This window comes from Taudactylus pleione, unplaced genomic scaffold, assembly GCF_031769625.1.
Source record: "Taudactylus pleione unplaced genomic scaffold, aTauple2 ptg000460l, whole genome shotgun sequence".
NCBI lineage: Eukaryota > Metazoa > Chordata > Amphibia > Anura > Myobatrachidae > Taudactylus > Taudactylus pleione.
In genome coordinates, this window is record NW_028284862.1 from 1,444,750 (window position 1) to 1,465,792 (window position 21,043).

At 44.4% G+C, this 21,043-nt stretch overlaps 1 protein-coding gene across 2 annotated transcripts in view; it reads left to right on the top strand.

The window, feature by feature from the left end:
* The first annotated feature begins 7,208 nt into the window (after window positions 1-7,208).
* LOC148504702 (uncharacterized) overlaps window positions 7,209-21,043 on the top strand; it is a 46,136-nt gene continuing 32,301 nt past the window's right edge. For both annotated transcript variants that reach the window (XM_088448590.1, XM_088448591.1), the window contains exons 1-2: window positions 7,209-7,267; window positions 15,770-15,825. In XM_088448590.1, the coding sequence (XP_088304716.1) occupies window positions 7,251-7,267; window positions 15,770-15,825 (73 nt within the window). In that variant the 5' untranslated portion in view covers window positions 7,209-7,250. The remainder of the gene's footprint in view (window positions 7,268-15,769; window positions 15,826-21,043) is intronic.

Genomic DNA, 21,043 nt, shown 5'->3' on the forward strand with positions numbered 1-21,043 from the left:
ATTCTAGAATACACCTGCCGCTAATAGCCTATTCTAGAATACACCTGCCGCTAATAGCCTATTCTACAATACACCTGCCGCTAATAATCTATTCTAGAAAACACCTGCCGCTAATAGCCTATTCTAGAATACCCCTGCCGCTAATAACCTATTCTAGAATACACCTGCCGCTAATAGCCTATTCTAGAATACACCTGCCGCTAATAGCCTATTCTACAATACACCTGCCGCTAATAGCCTATTCTAGAATACACCTGCCGCTAATAATCTATTCTAGAATACACCCGCCGCTAATAATCTATTCTAGAAAACACCTGCTGCATATTTGCAGAATAGCCCTGAACCTATTTACCTATTGTTAAACAATTTTTTCCCATTTTTTTTTTTCACCCCAATTTTTTTATTAATTTTTTGGGGTGTCCCTATTTTTTATTTTTTTATTTTTTTTTTGACACAGTTATTTTTAAAATGTCATTCCCAGGGGTGCAGGCTATTTTTTTTTAAGCCTGCACCCCTAAACCCCAATTCTGCACTTTTTTTCGCCACCTATTCAGTGGTGAAAAGTTATCCCCGTTTTTTTTTCAAAGACTTTTCGAACCTGTGAAAAGTCTTTGAAATTGAATACAGTGTAAAACTAAAACCTGCGATAATGACGTCATAGGTGCGATATTAACGCAAAAACTGAGTTTTCGCTCCATATTGAATTCCCCTATAAGCCCCATAATAGGTGAGAAGAAGATGCAGCCTAAGCTGAGGGATGGCTGAGGCTGCAGAGGACCCCCAAAGACTGAAGATGTGTGTTATAAATAAGATAGTCCAACTTATATAAAGCTCTATGAGGAGCAATGCAGAGTGAGAGAGAGAAGCAGTTCTGAATAATATTTTGTGGAGCGCAGTAACTGCATATGATCCGAATGTATGGCTGGTGCCTTTATATCAGTGAGAGTAATGAAAGAAGGGGAATATGTGTAAAATGACAGCACTAGCAGGGAGATATATATATATATTGTAATACCCCAAGTACTTTGCAGGAGGAGAGAAGTAGATGTATATATTGTCATATACCATGTACTATGCAGGAGGGGAGAAGGAGTTGAATATATTGCCACTCTCATATCCCAAGTACTGTGCAGAAGGAGATGTATATATTGTCATTGTCATATACCAAGTACTATGCAGGAGGGGAGAAGGAAAATATATGTTGTCATTGTCAAATACCAAATACTGTGCAGGAAGGGAGAATTAAATGTATATACTGTCCTACCCCAACTGCTGTGCAGGAGGGGGGGAGAGTAAGTATTTATTGTTTTATCATACTCACAGTACTGTGCAGGAGGGAAAAATTTTATGTATATATTGTATTTCCCATACCCTGTGCAGGAGGGAAAAATTATATGTATATATTGTATTTCCCATACCCCATACCCTGTGCTGGAGGGAAGAAGGATATGTATACATTGTCATTGTATTTCTACAAGTGCTGTGCAGGAGGGAAGATGTATATATTGTCATTGTAATTCTACAAGTGCTGTGCAGGAGGGGAGAAAGATTTGTATACATTGTTATTATCATACCCGAGTATTGTACAGGAGGAAAGAGGAGATATTTTTCCTTTATCATTTTAATTTTGCAACTGACTTATGTGCTAGATGAGTTGTGTAATAATGAGAATATATGGTGGAATAGAAATGGTCTGGTGCCCAGCTTATTGTACTCACACTGCACAAATCCCATGTAACATCATTTGTGTCCACAGAAGGAGACACTTTGCTGTTTAGCCTGCATGAGGGGGACCCATTAGAGGTGAGCTGCCTACTGAAGCACGTCATACCAGCTACACAGTGCCAGAAGGGTTACAAGATAATGGGGTCACTTGTAGTAAACACACTGAAATTGTAGATGAGAGATCTGGGTATCCGTTACCTGAACAGGTAAACCAGATCACCTTACGGGGAGAGTTAAGTGAATATATGTTGTGGGTGGGGGTTGTTCCTAGTTGAGTGCAGATAATGGGCCATTGATAGACACAATCAGCCATTCATCACAGGACTCGGGAGGGGGAAGGTGAGAGACCCTCATCCTGGAACATGATTCCTATTCTGTGCATAGTGCTGGACTGTGCTATGTCTCTGTCTCCTTATATTCCTGTGTCCTACACTCCGCTGTCAGCATCCCCAGTGTATGAGGATTACAAAGAGCACTGCTAGCTGCTCCTGCCCTGCCAGCTCCAGACTAGGATGTAGCCGAGAACACACTTCTCGCTATCACTGACATCATAATAGACAGACAGATCCAGACATGTTCCTGCTCTTTGTGATGTGTACCTGGCAGTGCTCTCTGGCTGTGCACTTGGCCCTGTCTAGAGTTTACTCTTAGTCCCCACTCTGCTTTTGGGGTATCCCTAATTACCTCTCAACCTATTTGTTGAGGGCTCTGCAATAACCTCTACCTACATGTTGGCGTGTCCGTAATAACCTCTCTACCTGCTTGTTGGGGGGTCTGCAATAACCTATACCTGGAGGAGGAGGAGGAGGAGGAGGAGGATGATGATGATAATAATAAGTTATTTATATAGCACTTTTCTCCTAATAGGACTCTACATTTGCATTTAAAGCACAAAATAGAAAATAAGCTGAACAGAAAAGAGAAACATTAGTGAGGGGACATTAGTGAGGGGACATTAGTGAAATGCGTGAGGTCACAGGTGTCTTGGGTCTATTATTGAAGGATTCTAGAGCAGAGGCCTCTCTGACTGAGCGGGGAAGTGAGTTCCATAGAGTCTGAGCCGCAAAGCTAAAAGCTCGACCCCCAGATGAATTCCGGGAGATTCTAGGTGCTGCTAATAGTCCTTCATCTACAGTTCACAGTAAGTGAGTGGGGCAGGAAGGGGTCAGAAGCTGGGTCAGGTACCTTGGGCCATGGTCATGTTGGGCTTTGGACGTCAGTGAGCCAATCTTGGAAACAATTCACCATCTTGCAGGCAGCCAGTGACGGGAGCAGAGAATGGGTGATATGAGGCAGGAACGAGCTGGTTGGTGAATAGCCCGGCAACTGCATTCTGTACCATCTGCTAGAGGTGCAATTCTTTTACTAGGAGCCCCAGGTAGTGGGCGTTGTAGTAGTCTAGATGTAATGAAATAATGAATATATGACTTTAGGCAGATCCCCTGAGGGAATTATGTGTTTGATTCTGGCCATGCTCCTCACAATAAGGATTTGATTGTGGCTGATAAAATACTTTCCCACTTTCCCGGAACCTGCGGTTGGCTCCACATTTTTCAGGAAGCCCCCCTCACCCCCAGAAAAGTAGACACTTCTCCTGCATCCTGCCCACTTCCTAATGAGGTGGGCAGTATGGGCACAATCTTACCAGGAATAAGCAGTCTGTGAGGAGTGGGCAGGGCCTAATGATGTAAATCTATGATAATTGCATCATTTGGTTCCGCCACCTATTCAAATATGCACGATTCACAGCAGTTTGCCGCTAGTGGTGGAGCCTATTGACACGGATAGTCTGGCCCCCCCGTCCATCTGCATCTCCTCTCTGGGACTCCCCCGAAGAGGAAATATCTAAAGTCGGCAAGTATGGCTAACTTTAACTGAGGTGTCACGCCGTTCTCCAGGGGTGTCAGAGTGTCTGCAATAACATCTCTACCAACTATTTGGGGGATCTATAATAACCTCTACCTGCATGTTTGAGTGTTTGTAATAATAATCTCTACATGCTCTCATTGCTGGAAGCATAGGGGGGTCCACATAGTGTGGGGGTCCTCTCTTCATGGCTACACACAGTGTGGAGGTCCTCTCTTCATGGCTACACACAGTGTGGGGTCCTCTCTTCATGGCTACACACAGTGTGGGGGTCCTCTCTTCATGACTACACATAGTGTGGGGGTCCTGTCTTCATGACTACACACAGTGTGGGGGTCCTCTCTTCATGACTACACACAGTGTGGGGGTCCTCCCTTCATGACTACACACAGTGTGGGGGTCCTTCCTTCATGACTACACACACTGTGGGGGTCCTCCCTTCATGGCTACACACAGTGTGGGGGTCCTCCCTTCATGGCTACACACAGTGTGGGGGTCCTCCCTTCATGGCTACACACAGTGTGGGGGTCCTCCCTTCATGACTACACACAGTGTGGGGGTCCTCCCTTCATGGGTACACACAGTGTGGGGGTCCTCCCTTCATGGGTACACACAGTGTGGGGGTCCTCCCTTCATGGGTACACACAGTGTGAGGGTCCTCTCCATGGCTACACACAGTGTGGGGGTCCTCTCCATGGCTACACACAGTGTGGGGGTCCTCTCCATGGCTACACACAGTGTGGGGTCCTCCCTTCATGACTACACACAGTGTGGGGGTCCTCCCTTCATGACTACACACACTATGGGGGTCCTCCCTTCATGGGTACACACAGTGTGGGGGTCCTCTCTTCATGGCTACACACAGTGTGGGGGGTCCTCTCTTCATGACTACACACAGTGTGGGGGTCCTCTCTTCATGACTACACACAGTGTGGGGGTCCTCTCCATGGCTACACACAGTGTGGGGGTCCTCTCCATGGCTACACACACTGTGGGGGTCCTCCCTTCATGGGTACACACAGTGTGGGGGTCCTCTCCATGGCTACACACAGTGTGGGGTCCTCTCCATGGCTACACACAGTGTGGGGTCCTCTCCATGGCTACACACAGTGTGGGGTCCTCTCCATGGCTACACACAGTGTGGGGGTCCTCCCTTCATGGCTACACACAGTGTGGGGGTCCTCCCTTCATGGCTACACACCGCTACAGCCCAGCTGACACTAGTGGTATCTTTCTCAGGGCGGCCAGGCCTGCAAAATCCCCCTACTCCAGGATGGTAAATATGGGGATAATGAAATAGTTAATATTAGAGCCAATGCAATTTGTCTTTCATGCACTACAGGTCCCAGCATGGCCTGTCACCAGGGTCAACCATCAGCTGTAGCAAATAAAGACAGAGTCAGAGAAGATACATAGAGGCTGAAATTACACTTTGTGTCTTGTCTTTATTTATTTTTTAATGTAAAAAAATAAATAAATTGTGTCTGTTTTTTTCTTCTTTGATGAACTACAAGTACCAGCTGGCCCCGATGTCAGAACAAGCTGGTAGACATTCGGTTCCCTGTGCAAGGTGTCAGACAGGAATAATCGGAGGTCAGGTTACCCGGCTCCGAAGTCTTTGCTGCTGGTCAGGGGAGACACAAGAAATATCTCCCCCCCCCTCACCCTTCGTATCTCATATAAATATCACATCCTGCACAATAAGGTTTATATTTATTGTAGGGAGATGATCCCGGCAGTGTTCCTCAGAGATGAGCTTCTCCCTATATAACAAGCCCCACGGCCGGGGACAGTGATGAAATCCCATATAAGAAGGATTGTATGTACGCTATGCCGCGATCCTCTAATCGCGATCGCCATCACGTGATAATGATTGCAGAGGTCCCATTCAGGGAAAATACTTTATTAGTTATATAAGACAAAATATGTTTATCAAAAAAATGTATACAGTATATAATTCTCTTTATATTTTTCTATATTTATCCTAATAATTTAAGTTTCCGGTTCCACCTTCGCAGAAAAAATAAGTTTAGCTTTACATTTCCCTACTCATGTGCAAAAGAGGATGTAGTCTATAGACCGGCAGACTAAATACCGCTAGTCTATATCCCGACAGCAGAAGCCTGACAAGGCATTTAAGATAGGCGTTGAAATACTGACGCCCATCTTAATCCCGACGCTGGAATGCCGAAGGACGCTGGACCGATCGAGGTAAGTCCGGCCGTCCTTAGAACTTAGCTGTGGGGGGGAGGGGGGTTAGGTTTAGACACTCCCGGGAGGACTTACGATTATACACCCCCCTGGGATGGGTTAGGCTAGAGACGGGAGGTTAGGGTTAGGCACCCCCCCGGGGGGACTTAGGGTTATACACCACTCTGGGAGTTTTAGGGTTAGGCACCCCTAAGGGAGGGTTAGGGGGGGAGAAGGGTAGGGTTAAGGTACTTACCTGCTCTATAGGAAAGATTCCTGGACTCCATTAATGTGCTTTATTGCACACCTGAAGGAAAGGAGACGCTTTCAGCCTGGACTAGCACCCCTCCCTTATTGGTTTAAAAGCATGGAGTCTGGTAATAGATATGCACACTGTATTAGGTACAATTCTAGGTAAGTCCTACAAGTTATATACTGTAGTGCTACTTTTGGTTCATTTTTGGGGCGTGAGTCCCCCTGGATTGCTTTGGTTGATCTGTTTCAGGGCACCGCATTATAACACATTTTCCTTTATAACACATTTTAACCCTTCACTGTGTGTGTTTATTATACATGTACTTCACATTTTATTTTCATTTCTTGATATGCAGCTGCTCCTAACTATCTCTTTACACTGCACTTTTCTTACTATGGCGGTGCCCTGGGGCAGCTTGGCTGGGGCATTTTTTGGGGGGTCCTGCGCTCTGGATTTGAACCCTAGTATGTTAGGGACCTACCCTGCAGAGGTTACCTGGATATGGTGGGTAGGCCCATAACCTTGGCCATGATTATGCTAAAAACCTCTATTCATTGCAAAATTTGATTGCATAATGTATTTATATATAATTAGTAATTTGGAGTTTTGCACCTGTGATCTGTTTGTTTCTGTACTTACCTGCTCTGTCAGGATTCTCCTATCGGGCTTCTGGAGTTGGTATTTCATCCCGGCAGCTATTGAGCCGCCGAGATTTCATACCCAACCCGCGCAAAAGGCCCCAAGCCAAGATGGCGACGCAGTAAGAGTCTTCTTCCCGCTGTCAGCCGGGCACTGGGCATCACTTGGTAAATGCCGATGAGAGAAGATTTCCCATAACTGCGATGAGCAGACAATCTACCCTGATATAAAATATTTCTTATTGCTATAAAATTATAATCTTTGTTTTCCATATAGATGTAAGATGAGGAGCTTGGATACACCCAACCACCTCTACATACAGTGCCCCCCAATCCGCCGTCTCAGTGTTACATACACATTGTATGACATTACACAAAACCCTACAATGGCTGAAATGTGCCTTGTGGGAATGGAGTCTGGAGGTTGAAGAGTTAAATGTTGGGAAGTGAGGGTGGGGGCTGTAGGGAGAGGTGGGCAGTTACTGGATGGATGGATGGACGGGGCGGTCCCCTGTATATTTAGTGACCCCAGACCATGCATCTCAGACCAACCTGCTCCATCTGCTTCTGCAGCAATGAGAACATTCACAAGGTACGTACCTGCCTGTGCACAAGCCTGAGGTGCTGACTGCACAGGTGCTCACTATACCTGGGATCCTGTCATTTTCCATTGTGTTGTTGGGTTGGAGATTTATGAAATAGAGACAAGTTCCCTCTAAATCCTCCATGGAAGACATTTATTCCTGGTCCTGATTTCTTCATGATTGTCCCTATCTTGGGTCTGATGTTGGCAAATTGTGGGGTTTAATAGATAAAAACCTCTTTTGGTTTCTATCACTCACCTGTCTCCAGGTATCACCTACATTCCCAGTGTGCTCGCGTGTGCGTGTGTGTGGTTCAGCAATGAAAGGCGTACAAATATATGTATAATGACAATATACTTGTGCATGTATATATAGATAGATGCACCAATAACATATATATATATATATATATATATATATATATATATATGTTTATATACCTATAAAATACCTATATATATGTCAATAATGTAATATACCTCTGTGTATGTGCATGTATATGTATATATATATACAAGTATGTTATATATACTTGTGTGTATATATACTAATACTATAACTGTATATATAGTAATAGTATACCTGTATGTATACTGATACATTTCCTGTAAATATACTAAAAATAAACCTGTATATATGGCAAAAATACACCTGTGTATATATACCAATAATATATTGCGATATGTACTAATATTACACATGAAAATATATCAATAATATACCTGTATATGTACCAATAATAAACCTGTGTATATACCAGTATATATACCACTAACATACGTGTGTGTGTGTGTGTGTGTGTGTGTATATATATATATATATATATATATATATCTGTATATGTACCAATAATATACATGTGTATATACCAATAATATACCTATATATTTACACCATTAATAAACCTGTGTATATACAAGTAATATGCCTGTATATCTACCAATAATATACATGTGTATATACCTATATATGTACCAATAATAATTCTGTGTATATATCAATTATATACCTGTGTATATATACAAATAATATACATGTGTATCTAGCCAATAATATTCCTGTATATTTGCTTCAATAATATACCTGTATCTGTACCAATAATTTACCTGTATATTTACATCAATAATATACCTGTATATATATACACCAATAATATTCCTGTATATACCAAAAATGTACCTGTATATTTACACCAATAATATACCTCTGTATATACTAATAATATACCTGTATATTTACATCAATAATATACCTGTATCTGTACCAATAATAAAACTGTGTATACCAATAATATCCCTATATATTTACACCAATAATATACCTCTGTCTATACCAATAATATACCTCTATATATACTAATAATATTCCTGTAAATTTACACCAAAAATATACCTGTATAATTACACTAATATTATAACTGTGTATATACCTATATATGTACCAATAATATACCTGTGTATATATACCTATAATATATATGTATATTTACACCAATAAAATACATATATATATATATATACACACACACCAATAATATACCTGTATACTGTATATACCAATAATATACCTGTGTGTATATCAATAATATTCCTGTATATATACCATTAATATTCCTGTATATTTATCCCTATAATATACCTGTGTGCATACCATTAATATATCTGTCAATTTACACCTATAATATACCTGTATATTTAGATCAATAATATACCTGTATATGTACACCATTAATATTCCTGTATATTTACATCTATAATATACCTGTATATATACCAATAATATACCTATGTGGATACCAATAATATATTATACCTGTATATATACCAATAATATTCCTGAATATTTACATCAATAATATATCTGTATATGTACCAATAATATACGTGTATATATACCAATATTATACCTGTATATTTACATCAATAATGTACCTGTATAAGTTCTAATAATATACCTATATATCTACCAAAAATATACCTGTATATATACTAATAATATACCTGTATATTTACACCATAATATTCCATTAATATACCCATATAAACACCAATAATATACCTGTATATTTACCAAAAATATACCTGTATTATATATACTAATATACCTGTATATTTACACCATAATATTCCAATAATATACCCATATAAACACCAATAATATACCTGTATATTTACCCCAATAATTTGCATGTGAATATACCAATAATATACCTGTATATTTACACCAATAATATAACTGTGTATATAAATAATATACCTGTATAATTACACCAATAATAATCTTGAATATTTACATCAATAATATAACCATATACTGTATTTACACCAATAATATACCTCTGTATATACCATTACTATACCTGTATATATACCAATAATTTACCTGTATAAATACTAGTAATATACATGTGTATATATACTAATAATATACCTGAATATATACTAATAATATACCTGTATATATACCAATAGTATACCTATGTATATACCTATAAAATACCTGTATATTTATAACAATAATTTACCTGTGTATATACCAATAATATACCTGTTTATATACCAATAGTATACCTATGTATATACCTATAAAATACCTGTGTATTTATAACAATAATTTACCTGTGTATATACCAATAATATACCTATTTATATGCCAGGGACATGCATTCAGGGGAGGCAGAGCCTGTCATTAATGATTAAAATAATACAAATAAGATACTTATGACACTTTTGATACTTATTATTCTAATAATTTTTACAGTGGAAATAGAGTCAAATTTGTTACCGCTGAGAATAGTAAAGGAGATAAAACGGGGGCGGGCCAAGCGGCACTGAAAAAAGCAGGAAAAACGACACCTATACAAGTGCCTCATTGACAAGGAAGTCAATAAATCAATTTTCTATCATCTAGAGACATGGGCCCTCATTCAGAGCCGTACGCTCTGAGCAGAGCGCACGCTCTGCATGAGGGCCGGGCTCCTTTTTCATGGAGCGTCCTCCTGGACGCTCGTATAGCTGTGGGTCACCACCCACAGGCTATACGAGCGTGCATTTTGATGGCCGCGATGGTCGTGACCATCGCGACCATCGAAATTGCGAGCCGGAGCCTGCGGTTGAGGTTTTCAACCGCAAGCTCCGGAGTGATTTTGGCTCTATCAGAGCCAAAATCACTCCCACTGACATCACTAGTGATGTCAGTGGGCCGGCTTCTGACGGGAGGCGTTCCCGTGGGAACGCCCCCGTCAGGGAGGCACGCCCCCGGCACGCCCACCAAAGGGGGCGTGCTGTCAATCAACATTGACAGCACGCCCCCTTTGATCGGACACAACGAGCGAAGGAAAGTCCTTCGCTCGTCGTGTCTGGCGCATGCGCACGACGGAGCTCCCTCCGTCGTGCGCATGCTCAGTGCAGACCATCGACCCACTTGCGAGCGTACAGCCGCTCGCGAGTGGGTCTGAATCAGGCCCATGGATCCATTCGATGTGGCTTCCGTTATTTCCGAACGTGCTCATTTTATGACCTTTTGATTTTTTCAACATGATTGAGGTTGATTTTTTTTATTTTTGTAGGAGACCAGGATAAGTGAGTTGTCCGCCCTTCACAGGATTAAGAGGGAGTGGAAGAAGGGGCCATCTTACTGGTCTCTTGCGGCTGAGCCGTACGGTTAGGTGGCAGTGCTTTTTACTGGTATGGTAACCGTGCACAAGGGTATAGAATTACAAGTGGGTAGATGTATGATTTTGGATGTCACTCTGAGGGGGCATAACCTGGGTATGCAGTCAGAAAGCTGATGTCAAAATGCTGACCGCCGGCTTCCCGACTGTGCAGTCCCAACAGGGGCTAATTATCACTACGGCGGGAGCCCGACACCTGGCATACAGAACGAAGGTAAGCCGGGCGGTGAGTGCGGACAGCTGTGGGGAGGTTTAGGTTAAGGGCTTCCGGGGGAGCCTTCGGGTTAGGCACCCCCCCCCGGGAAGGTTAGGCTAGGGGAAGAGGGGGGTTAGGGTTTAGGCACCCCCCGGGAGGGTTAGGTTTAGGCTGCGGGGATGGGGGGGTTAGGTTTAGGCACATACGGGGGTTAGGCACTAGGGGGGGAGGTTAGGGTTAGGCACCCCCAAGGTAGGGTTAGGGTGGGGAGAGGGTTAGGTATAGTTAGTTTACTTACCTATCGGGATCTTCACTGCTGTCGGTCTTCCGGCGTCGGGAGTTGACATGGGTCTGGCGGTCATTCGTACCGATCCCATAACCTGAGGCTAATTAATATCTATGGGCCACAGACTCATTGGGACAGGAAGTGCCTCTTCAGAGAGATAAAACCATTTCTCTTCACAGCCCAGCAAATTGTCTTTGGAGGTGATTTTAACACCGTAATTCGGCCAAAGGACAGGGGAGGCTCCAGGACAATGCTGGGCTTTGATTCAAATTATTTAGTTAGGATGATTAGGGAGGCTGGTCTGGTTGATGTGCATGTTCGCCATAATCCAAATCTCACGGGTTCCACATACTTCAGAGGTAGTTGTAGGTCTAGAATAGATAGATTTTTTTTTGTTAAGGAGACTCTGAAGACCTTGCCTCCTCAGGCAAGGTTGGTGGAGTTCTCCGATCACTATTATCTGCGTTTTACCTTGAATGTTGCACAATTCCTTCAGAAAGGACGGGGCGTATGGCAATTGAATTCTGACCTCCTAAAGGAGGAGGGGGTTAGACAATCTTTTAGGGATTTTTTTCAGGCACAGGAAATGCTGTTGGAAGCCAGATGGAGTAGGTCAGAGTGGTGGGAGGAGGTCAAGAAAAGGGCTCTGAGTTTCCTTCGCCAATTAGTAGCAAAAAGAAGCTTGAGAAAAAGAAACCCCTACTATTCTTTGAGAAGGAAATTGGACTTCTTGATCTCTGAGCAGGGAGAGGATGGGAAAATCTCCCGAGTGAAAGCTCAGATGAAAGTGCTGCCAGTATAGCCAGCTGGCCTCCTTGGTTCTGGAGAGAGATTATGAGATTATTACCACTCACCGGATCCTTACCAGAGCTGTAGGAGGACAGTTGAGACAAGGGAGATTAGAGGTCTGCATGATAGGGTGTCCTTCAGGAGGTGAAGGAGGGTGTCTTGGATGTCATTGTGGACTATTACTCCGATCTGTTATCTGAGAGAGAAGTCACTCATCAGGGAGAGGATGGCGGTTTTCTGAGGGAGACACCCAGGCTCATAAAATCTGATGCTTTGATTAAATCTTTGGAGAGTGATATATCGGTGGAGGAGATCAGGAGAGCGATTGACGGGTTATCTGTCAAGAAATCTCCAGGCCCGGATGGGTTAACTTCCGAACTTTATAAGACCTTTTCCGACATCCTGGCTCCTCACTCAGTGGATGTGTTTAATACTAGCCTGGAAGAGGGATGTCTTCCCCCTTCCATGAGATTATCTGCCCTTATATTACTTTCCAAGGGTAAGGACCCCCTGTGTGTTTAGAATTGGTGCCCTATAGCCCTTCTCGGCACAGATAGGAAGATTTTCTCAAAAATAATTTTTAACAGAATGGCTGAATTTTCTAAACAACTGCTTTCCACTTCTCAGCATTGTACGGTGAAAGGCAGCAGTACATTTAGTGCTGTCCTTGGGGTCTGGGAGGCTATTGAGCGGTGTCGTGCTGAGAAGTGGGGAAAGTATTTGTTGGCACTGGACCAATCAAAGGTGTTTGACCGAGTCAATTACGGGTACCTATGGGCTGTACTGGAAAGGTATGGGTTTCCAGAGTGGGTGGTGAATTGGTTGAGAGTAATATACAGTATGGCTGAAAGTTTTCCACTTGTGAATGGTTGGGTGGGCCCTACTCTGTGTGGGTTCTGGAGTTCTTCAGGGGTGTTTACTGAGCCCCCTCCTGTATGTATTTGAGATAGACCCCTTCATTAGAAGGCTAGAGAGTGGCACTGTGGGGGGGGTGCAGCTGGGTCCGGGTCCAGCACTGAAGGTAGTGGCCTACACAGATGATGTCATGGTGGTTCTGTCCACTGGGGCAGAGGTGCAGCAGGTGCAACAATTCATCTGTGAATACTCCGAGGCTTCGTGCTCCAAAGTAAACCAAGAAAAGTGTGAAGCTTTCTGGATGGGGGAGGAAGGTGGTGAATTTGACCTTCCGGACAGCCTTCCCACGGCCAGTTCACAGATCAAAATCTTAGGAATCTATTTCGATCACAGTGATTATGGCACCCTAAATTGGGAGAAGAAGCTGGAGATTGCATATCGGAAGGTAGCGTGTTGGAGAAAATATAAATTTTCTTATAGGGAAAGGGTGGATTTGTGCAAGGTCTATTTGGTTCCAATGTTTTTGTATATTAGCTATGTCTGATTTTTGCCTCAATCACTGTGGTCCAGGATAAATTCATTGTTTTTCCTCATGTTTTGGGGAAACAGGATGAATATAGTTAAAAGAGGCATTACCTACAGATCGATGGAAGAGGGGGGCCTGAGTATGGTCAACCCTGCGTTTTTTTTTTGTTTTTTTTTGTAACAACTTTTTTCGAAACTCATCCTTGGGCATCTTGTTTTAGAGACTCCCCCTCGATGGGTAGAGGGTTTTGGAGAATGGGTGTTGCCCTTTCTCAAATATTGGATAAAGGGAGGTCAAGCTAAGACCCTTCGAGTCTGTCATGGATACCTCCCGATCTACGCGATCCTGTGCCTGAAATTGATAAGACGGTGGGGACTGGAGATGGGTGATGTGAGAAACTCAACCAGGAGGAAGTTGGGGTTGAATATTCTGTGTGCCTATTTTTATGTCCCGCTGTCGCTAAAGAGCTGCCCAGATGAGATGGTCAGAGAGGTTGATTCTGATTAACTTTCAGAGGATCCCCCTGAAGTGTAGAAACATCGCCTGGCTCTCCTTCATGGAAGGCTTTATGTGAGAGGGAATTTCGTATGGAAGAATGCCGATGATCATGGTTGCCCACGGGAGGAGTGTCAAGGGGAGGAGGAGACCATGGACTACTTTTTCTGCGAGTGTCCCTTTAACATAAAGGTTTATAAAAAGGTTTCCAGAGCTTTGTGCAATGCGTGCCTTTCGGCAGTTACCCTGAATGGGCTTATCGGGCATACGAGAGATATGGAAGGTTTTGTAGGGTGGTGTTTGTTATATGGTGTGTGTCAAATAGGGGGTTAGAGTGTGAGGTGACGTGTGAGGATAAAGAAGGTATGAATTAATATTGTTTATTATGCAACAATGTGCAATGTATATATGTATTATAATTAGGGATGTGCAGGCTCGGATTAGTTCAGATTTTCCCGCCATTCCTGGACAAAAGTCCATGAAAGATGACGTTTTGCCTCTCTCTGATACCCGATTTTTGGCGAGAAAAATCCAAATTTGGATGGAAAATCCATACTAATCCGAGCCTGCACATCCCTAATTATAATTTATATTTATGTAATATGGTTGCATTCTGATTTTAATAAACAACACAAATAATATACCTGTGTACATACCAGTAATATACCTGTGTACATACCAATAATATACCTGTGTATATACCAGTAATATACCTGTGTATATACCAAAACTATGCCTGTATACATATATATATATATATATATATATATATATATATATATATATATATATATATATATTAGAGATGTGCACCGGACCACTTTTGCTGGTCATATAACAGTATGTATACTATTAATGTACCATTATGTATGGCAGTGATATACCAATCATATCTTGCCAGAGACTGCAATAAGGTTGCCTACCCTCCCGATTTGGCCGGGAGCCTCCTGATATACGGGTGCAGCTCCCGCCCCCCGTAAAGGCAGGCAAGCCTTCCGACTGCCGATGATCCACCCCCGTGAATACCTGTTAGCTGGGGTCTCGCAGGATGCGCCCCAGCTAATATGGTGTGGATGTCTCTCTCCGACCTAATCGCAGTTGGCGCAACATGAAGCTTGTCAAATCATCAGAATAGACGGACTAGGAGACTCCGACTTTGGCGTCTTCCTGTTCCATAAAGTTCCTGCTAGGCTATTTTAGCAGGACGCTCCACCCTGCCCGTTTTTTAAATGTGGAAAAGCAACTGGTCCTAACTTTTACTTTTTCGAGAGGCTTATCTGGGTCATTGTTAAATATGATGTTTTATTATTAAATCTAAGGTAACCAGGTACAGGAAGCCTTATTGTTATCACCCTTCATCTCCTGTCCATCCAGGATAACCTCAGTGTGATGCATGTATAGCCAATCAGATGACAATGTTCACAGCTCACAGAGTATTTCAGGGAATGTGTCCTGCTCCTGTGGAGAGTGTGATTGTGTCAGGATGGAAGGTGAGAATGGAGGTAGGAAGCTAAAGGCAGGATACACACAACTATCATTGGACCCAAGAGCTGAGTCACAGAATCATGCTACATGTTGGCTGAGTTTGTTGTGTGTGGTTGTCGGGCTGAGAGTCGAGTCTTCTGGTACAGAACCATATGGGAGAGAGTTTTATACTGTATATATTCTTATCAATCTTCTTTCTTCATAGGATTCTGCTCCTCTTCCTCGCTGTGGCTCTGCTCACCTCTATTGTGGCAGCTCAGGGTAAGTCTTTTTGGATTGGGCCTCTCTCTTCCAGGAGATCTCTTTATTCCAAGAGATCTGTCTGATGTGAGGATCTCACTCTACCAGGGGATCTGTCTGATGGGACAAATCACTCTACCAGGGGATCAGTCGGATGGGGGATCTCACTCTACTAGGGGATCTGTCTGATGGGTGATCTCACTCTCCCAGGGGATCTGTCTGATGGGGGATCTCACTCTACTAGGGGATCTGTCTGATGGGGGATCTCACTCTACTAGGGGATCTGTCTGATGGGGGATTTCCCTCTACTAGGGGATCTGTCTGATGGGGGATCTCCCTCTACCAGGGGATCTGTCTGATTGGGGATCTCACTCTACCAGGGGATGTTTGATTGGGGATCTCACTTTAACTGATGATCTGTCTGATGGGGAGCTCACTCTACCAGATGATCTGTCTGGTAGAGGATCTCACTTTACCACGTGATCTGTCTGATGGGGATCTCACTCTACCAATGATCTGTCTGATGGGATATATCACTCTACCAGTGGATTGGTCTGAAAGGGAATCTATCCCTGTTATCTACTAGGGGATCTGTCTGATGGGGGATCTCACTTTACAGGGGATCTGTCTGATGGGAGATCTCACTTTACAGGGGATCTGTCTGATGGGGATCTCACTCTACCAGATGATCTATCTGATGGGGATCTCACTCTACCAGGGGATCTGTCTAATGAAGGATCTAACTTTACAAGGTGAACTGTCTGATGGGAAGCTCACTCTACCAGCTGATCTGTCTGATGGGTATCTCACTCTACCAGATGATCTATCCGATTGAGGATATCACTTTACCATGTGATCTGTTGATGGGGATCTCACTCTACCAGATGATCTGTCTGATTGAGGATCTTACTTTACCATGTGATCTGTCTGATGGGGATCTCACTCTACCAGATGATCTACTAGGGTAACTGTCTGATGGGGGATCTCACTATACTAGGGGATCTGTCTGATGGGGGATCTCACCCTACCATGGGATCTGTCTAATGGGGAATAACTCTACCAGGGGATCTGTCTGATGGAGGATCTAACTTTACCAGGTGATCTGTCTGATGGGGATCTCACTCTACCAGATGATCTGTCTGATTGAGGATATCACTTTACCAGGTGATCTGTCTGATGGGGATCTCAATCTACCAGATGATCTGTGTGATGGGGATCTCACTCTACCAGATGATCTGTCTGATGAGGATCTCACTCTACCAGTACAGCTTTCAAAGTAATACAGCCTACAGCTGTTGCCCTACACCAGCACACCGAACAGTTGAGTCTTAAGGCCCCCATACCCGGTGCGATTCAGACTTGGTAAGATGAGTTGTACGATTGCCCTTGAAATTCTTCCCTTGAAACTTTTCATAACATGTGGTCAAATGGTGTACGACTGATCGTTCCAATCATAGAATAAGATGCATAGACAGGGGCTGGCAGGAACTTTTAGCCTGGGGGTCAAATGCATGCAGGCGGCCCTGGCAGAGGAGTAGTGTGTAGCCAGGGTGCCCGAAGAACGTGCATGCTATGGCGACCCCCCCACCCCCTCTCAAGTGTTCCAGGAAGGAGGCGGGTCCATATGGGATTAAAGTAAAGTAAAAATAAAGATATGGGGCAGCCCCGTCATGGTGCCCATATGCAGTGCCCCCCTGTGCCCCAGAAGAGGACCCCCTTATGCAGGCCTCCAGTAGTGCCCCCAGTAGTGATCCCCCCTATGCAGTGCCCCTTATACAGTGCCCCCAGTAGTGGTTGCCCCTGTGCAGTGCCAGTGCCCCTTGTGTCCCCAGTAGTAAGCCCCTGATATAGTGCCCCCAGTAGTGGTACCCCCTATGCAGTGCCCCTTATATAGTGCCCCCAGTAGCAGTCCACCCCACCATGCAGTGCCCCCAATAGTGGTAACCCTTATGCAGTGCCCTTAAATAGTGGCCCCAGTTGTAGTCTACCCCCTGTGCAGAACCCCAGTATTGCCCTTTTTATTGCACCCCCAGCAGTGGTCCCTCGATACAGTGCCCCAGTGGTAGTCCCCTCCCCTCTATGTAGTGCCCCTAGTAGTTGTCCCCTCCCCTTGTAGTGCCCCTTGTAGTAGTAGTAGTCCCCCCTTGTAGTGCTCCTAGTAGTAATAGCCCCCTCCTTGTATTGCCCCAGTAGTAGTCCCCCCCTTGCAGTGCCTCCAGTAGTTGTAGTAGTCCCCCCCTTGTATTGCCCCCAGTAGTAGTAGTCCCCCCCTTGCAGTGCCTCCAGTAGTAGTAGTAGTCCCCCCCTTGTATTGCCCCCACTAGTAATAGTAGTCCCCCCCTTGCAGTGCCTCCAGTAGTGGTTTCCCCCTTGTAGTGCCCCCAGTAGTAGTAGTCCCCCCCTTGTATTGCCCCCAGTAGCAGTAGTCCCCCCCTTGTATTGCCCCCAGTAGTGGTTCCCCCCTTGTAGTGCCCCCAGTAGTAGTAGTCCCCCCCTTGTAGTGCCCCCAGTAATGGTCTCCCCCTTGTATTGCCCCCAGTAATGGTCTTCCCCTTGTATTGCCCCCAGTAGTAGTAGTCACACCCTTGCAGTGCCTCCAGTAGTGGTTCTCCCTTTGTAGTGCCCCTAGTAGTAGTAGTCCCTCCCCCTGTAGTGCTCCCAGTAGTAGTAGTAGTCTCCCCTTGCAGTGCCTCCAGTAGTGGTTCCCCCTTTGTAGTCCCCCTAGTAGTAGTAGTGGTTCCCCCCTTGTGGTGCCCCCAGTAGTAGTCTCCCCCTTGTAGTGCCTGCCCCTCCCCCAGTAGACACATGTAATAAAAAAAAAACACTTACCTGAATCCCCGCTCCCGCTGTCGCCATCCACTCCTCCGTCTGTCCTTCCCGGGCCGCTCTGCATTATGGGAGAGACGTCATATGACGTCATGACGCTCTCCCATTGCCCACTGCGGGAGCCGGAAGATGGAGCGGCTCCTGCAGTGGGCGCAGCAGCAGCCAATGAGAGTCTGACAGACTCTCATTGGCTGCTGATCAAAACAAACACACAGCTGCCGGAGCTGACACGCGGTGCAGTCTGTGTCACAGTGACACAGACTGCCCGCGGCCCGTGGCCCGCATGACACTGCGGCCTGGGGGCACATGGCACCTGACCATTAATTGATTACCAATTAACTGCCAATAAAGGGGTTACTCAGTGCAGACAATAGTTATCCCAACCAAAGCCTGATGAAGCATGGCACGGCGAGTGAAACGCATTGCATTGTGGGAACCTCTGGACACCGACACTCTCGCATACACCACTTAGTGTAAGTCGTCCGGCAGACCTCCTTGTCCTAAACACTTGCCTCCTGCACTGACTGCGCCTGAGACGTATGAGCGAATAGCCAATCCCTTCTCTGTCTGGACAACAGTAAAGGTATAAACGGATCTCCGCGATCCTTACAGGAGGAAACCATAAGAGCTGCCTGCTTAATACCTGAGCCGGACCATCTATACAGACCATTTCACAGCATGGAGGACACGGAAACAGCCTCCCGCTCTCCACTTCATCGGGTGAGTAAAAGGCCGGTCAGGCGTATCGCCCATTGTTATACTGCAGATTGCTTGTACTGTGCCCACCTTGGCAATACAGACTTGTTAAAAACAGGACTCTAATGACTATTGGGAACATGCTGCTTCTCATATAAGGAAGTTTAGCAGAAATCTTTCATCTTACACCGGAGTCTATATACTTCATCTACATCGTGTTTTGTTGTGTCCTGTATTGTCATATTGATGTTGTAATACCGGTATTAGGCGATACATTCAGATAACTATCACATACCTTTACCTGGTAGTATACGCACACCTACAACTGTGTCGTGGAATCAGCACAATTTTGGAGCTGTCATTTCATATCGTGTTTGTTTTAACCAATTGGTTATATTTCATGTCTAAATAAATAAATACTTTTTACTTACTTCATTTGTTACATACTTTTTGACTATAATATATTAATGTTATTGTGTCACATTTGGGTGAGTGCTGGAAAGTATCTATTTTCTTCCAGTCTTTACCATGCGGACGGGGGGGGGGTCTGCTTTTTTCTAGCAGACCCCTTTTTAGTGTATATTGATCCTATTATACAGTGCAGCCTCTTTCTCTACAAACACAATTCTCACTGTATGCTCTTCTCCTGCTCCATTCTGTAGTCTTCAGGAATATATACAAATGCTTTGTACCCAAAAACTCTGATGCGTTTAACACTAGGCTTCTCACCATGCCAGAGATCATACTGAGATTTCTTCACGTCTCCGGAGAATCATCTGTTTTTCAAGTACATAGTTGTCATTGCTGCCTCACCCCAAATAATCCAGAGCCTGTTAGCGTGTGTCTGATCACTTCAGTCAGGGTTCTGTTCTTCCTTCATGTTCCCCAATTTTCCTCTGATGCATACGGAAGGTTTTTTATGTTGTCTATTTTATGTTCTGTAAAGTCACCTCCATTGTCACTTATGGTTCTATTTACTACTATCCGCATTGGTAATGCAGATTGTAGTGTGATATTAACGACTGAATTTACATTGTGAATTCAGACAATATCACAGGGATTTACTACAAATCCCTTACAGGGACAGAGCTTGCAATAAAGCTCTGTCCCTGCTAATCCCCTTCGGAGCCTTATCACGGTATTTTTCGCAAAAAAGTGCCCACGCATGCACCAACCGCCCGCTGATGCTACCTCCAGTGCTAAGCCCTGCCCCCCACAATCACAGATCCCCTGCGACCCCCATCTCCCTTACTTACACTTACCTGCATGCTCCAGGCCTCCGGTGATGTTCTCCATGCCTCCGGTCAGGTGATCACCCATACTGCACTGGGACCCGATCACCTGATGACCGGGCAGCAGTGCACTATGGGAGACCAGCTGACCGGAGGGGAGTCATCACCGGAAGCCTGATCACCGGTCCCTGGAGTCAGGTAAGTAATTTTTTTTTTTTTTACCAATTTCTTTTAATTTTTTTTTTTTACAGTAATCAGCTTGTGGTCTGTTTAGACCACACAGCTGGTCACTTGGGCCGGCTCCGGGCTCTGCTCTGCATGCTAGAGCAGAGTAGGAGTCCGGTAACCGGGGTTGACCCTGGATAACGCCACCTCCAGGTAACGTTATTATCACAGGGCTTTCCCCGATATTTTTTTACAATTTATTGTTAGTAACTTTGGTCAGATCACATTTCCCATTACAGTTATGGGAAATGTGATCTGAT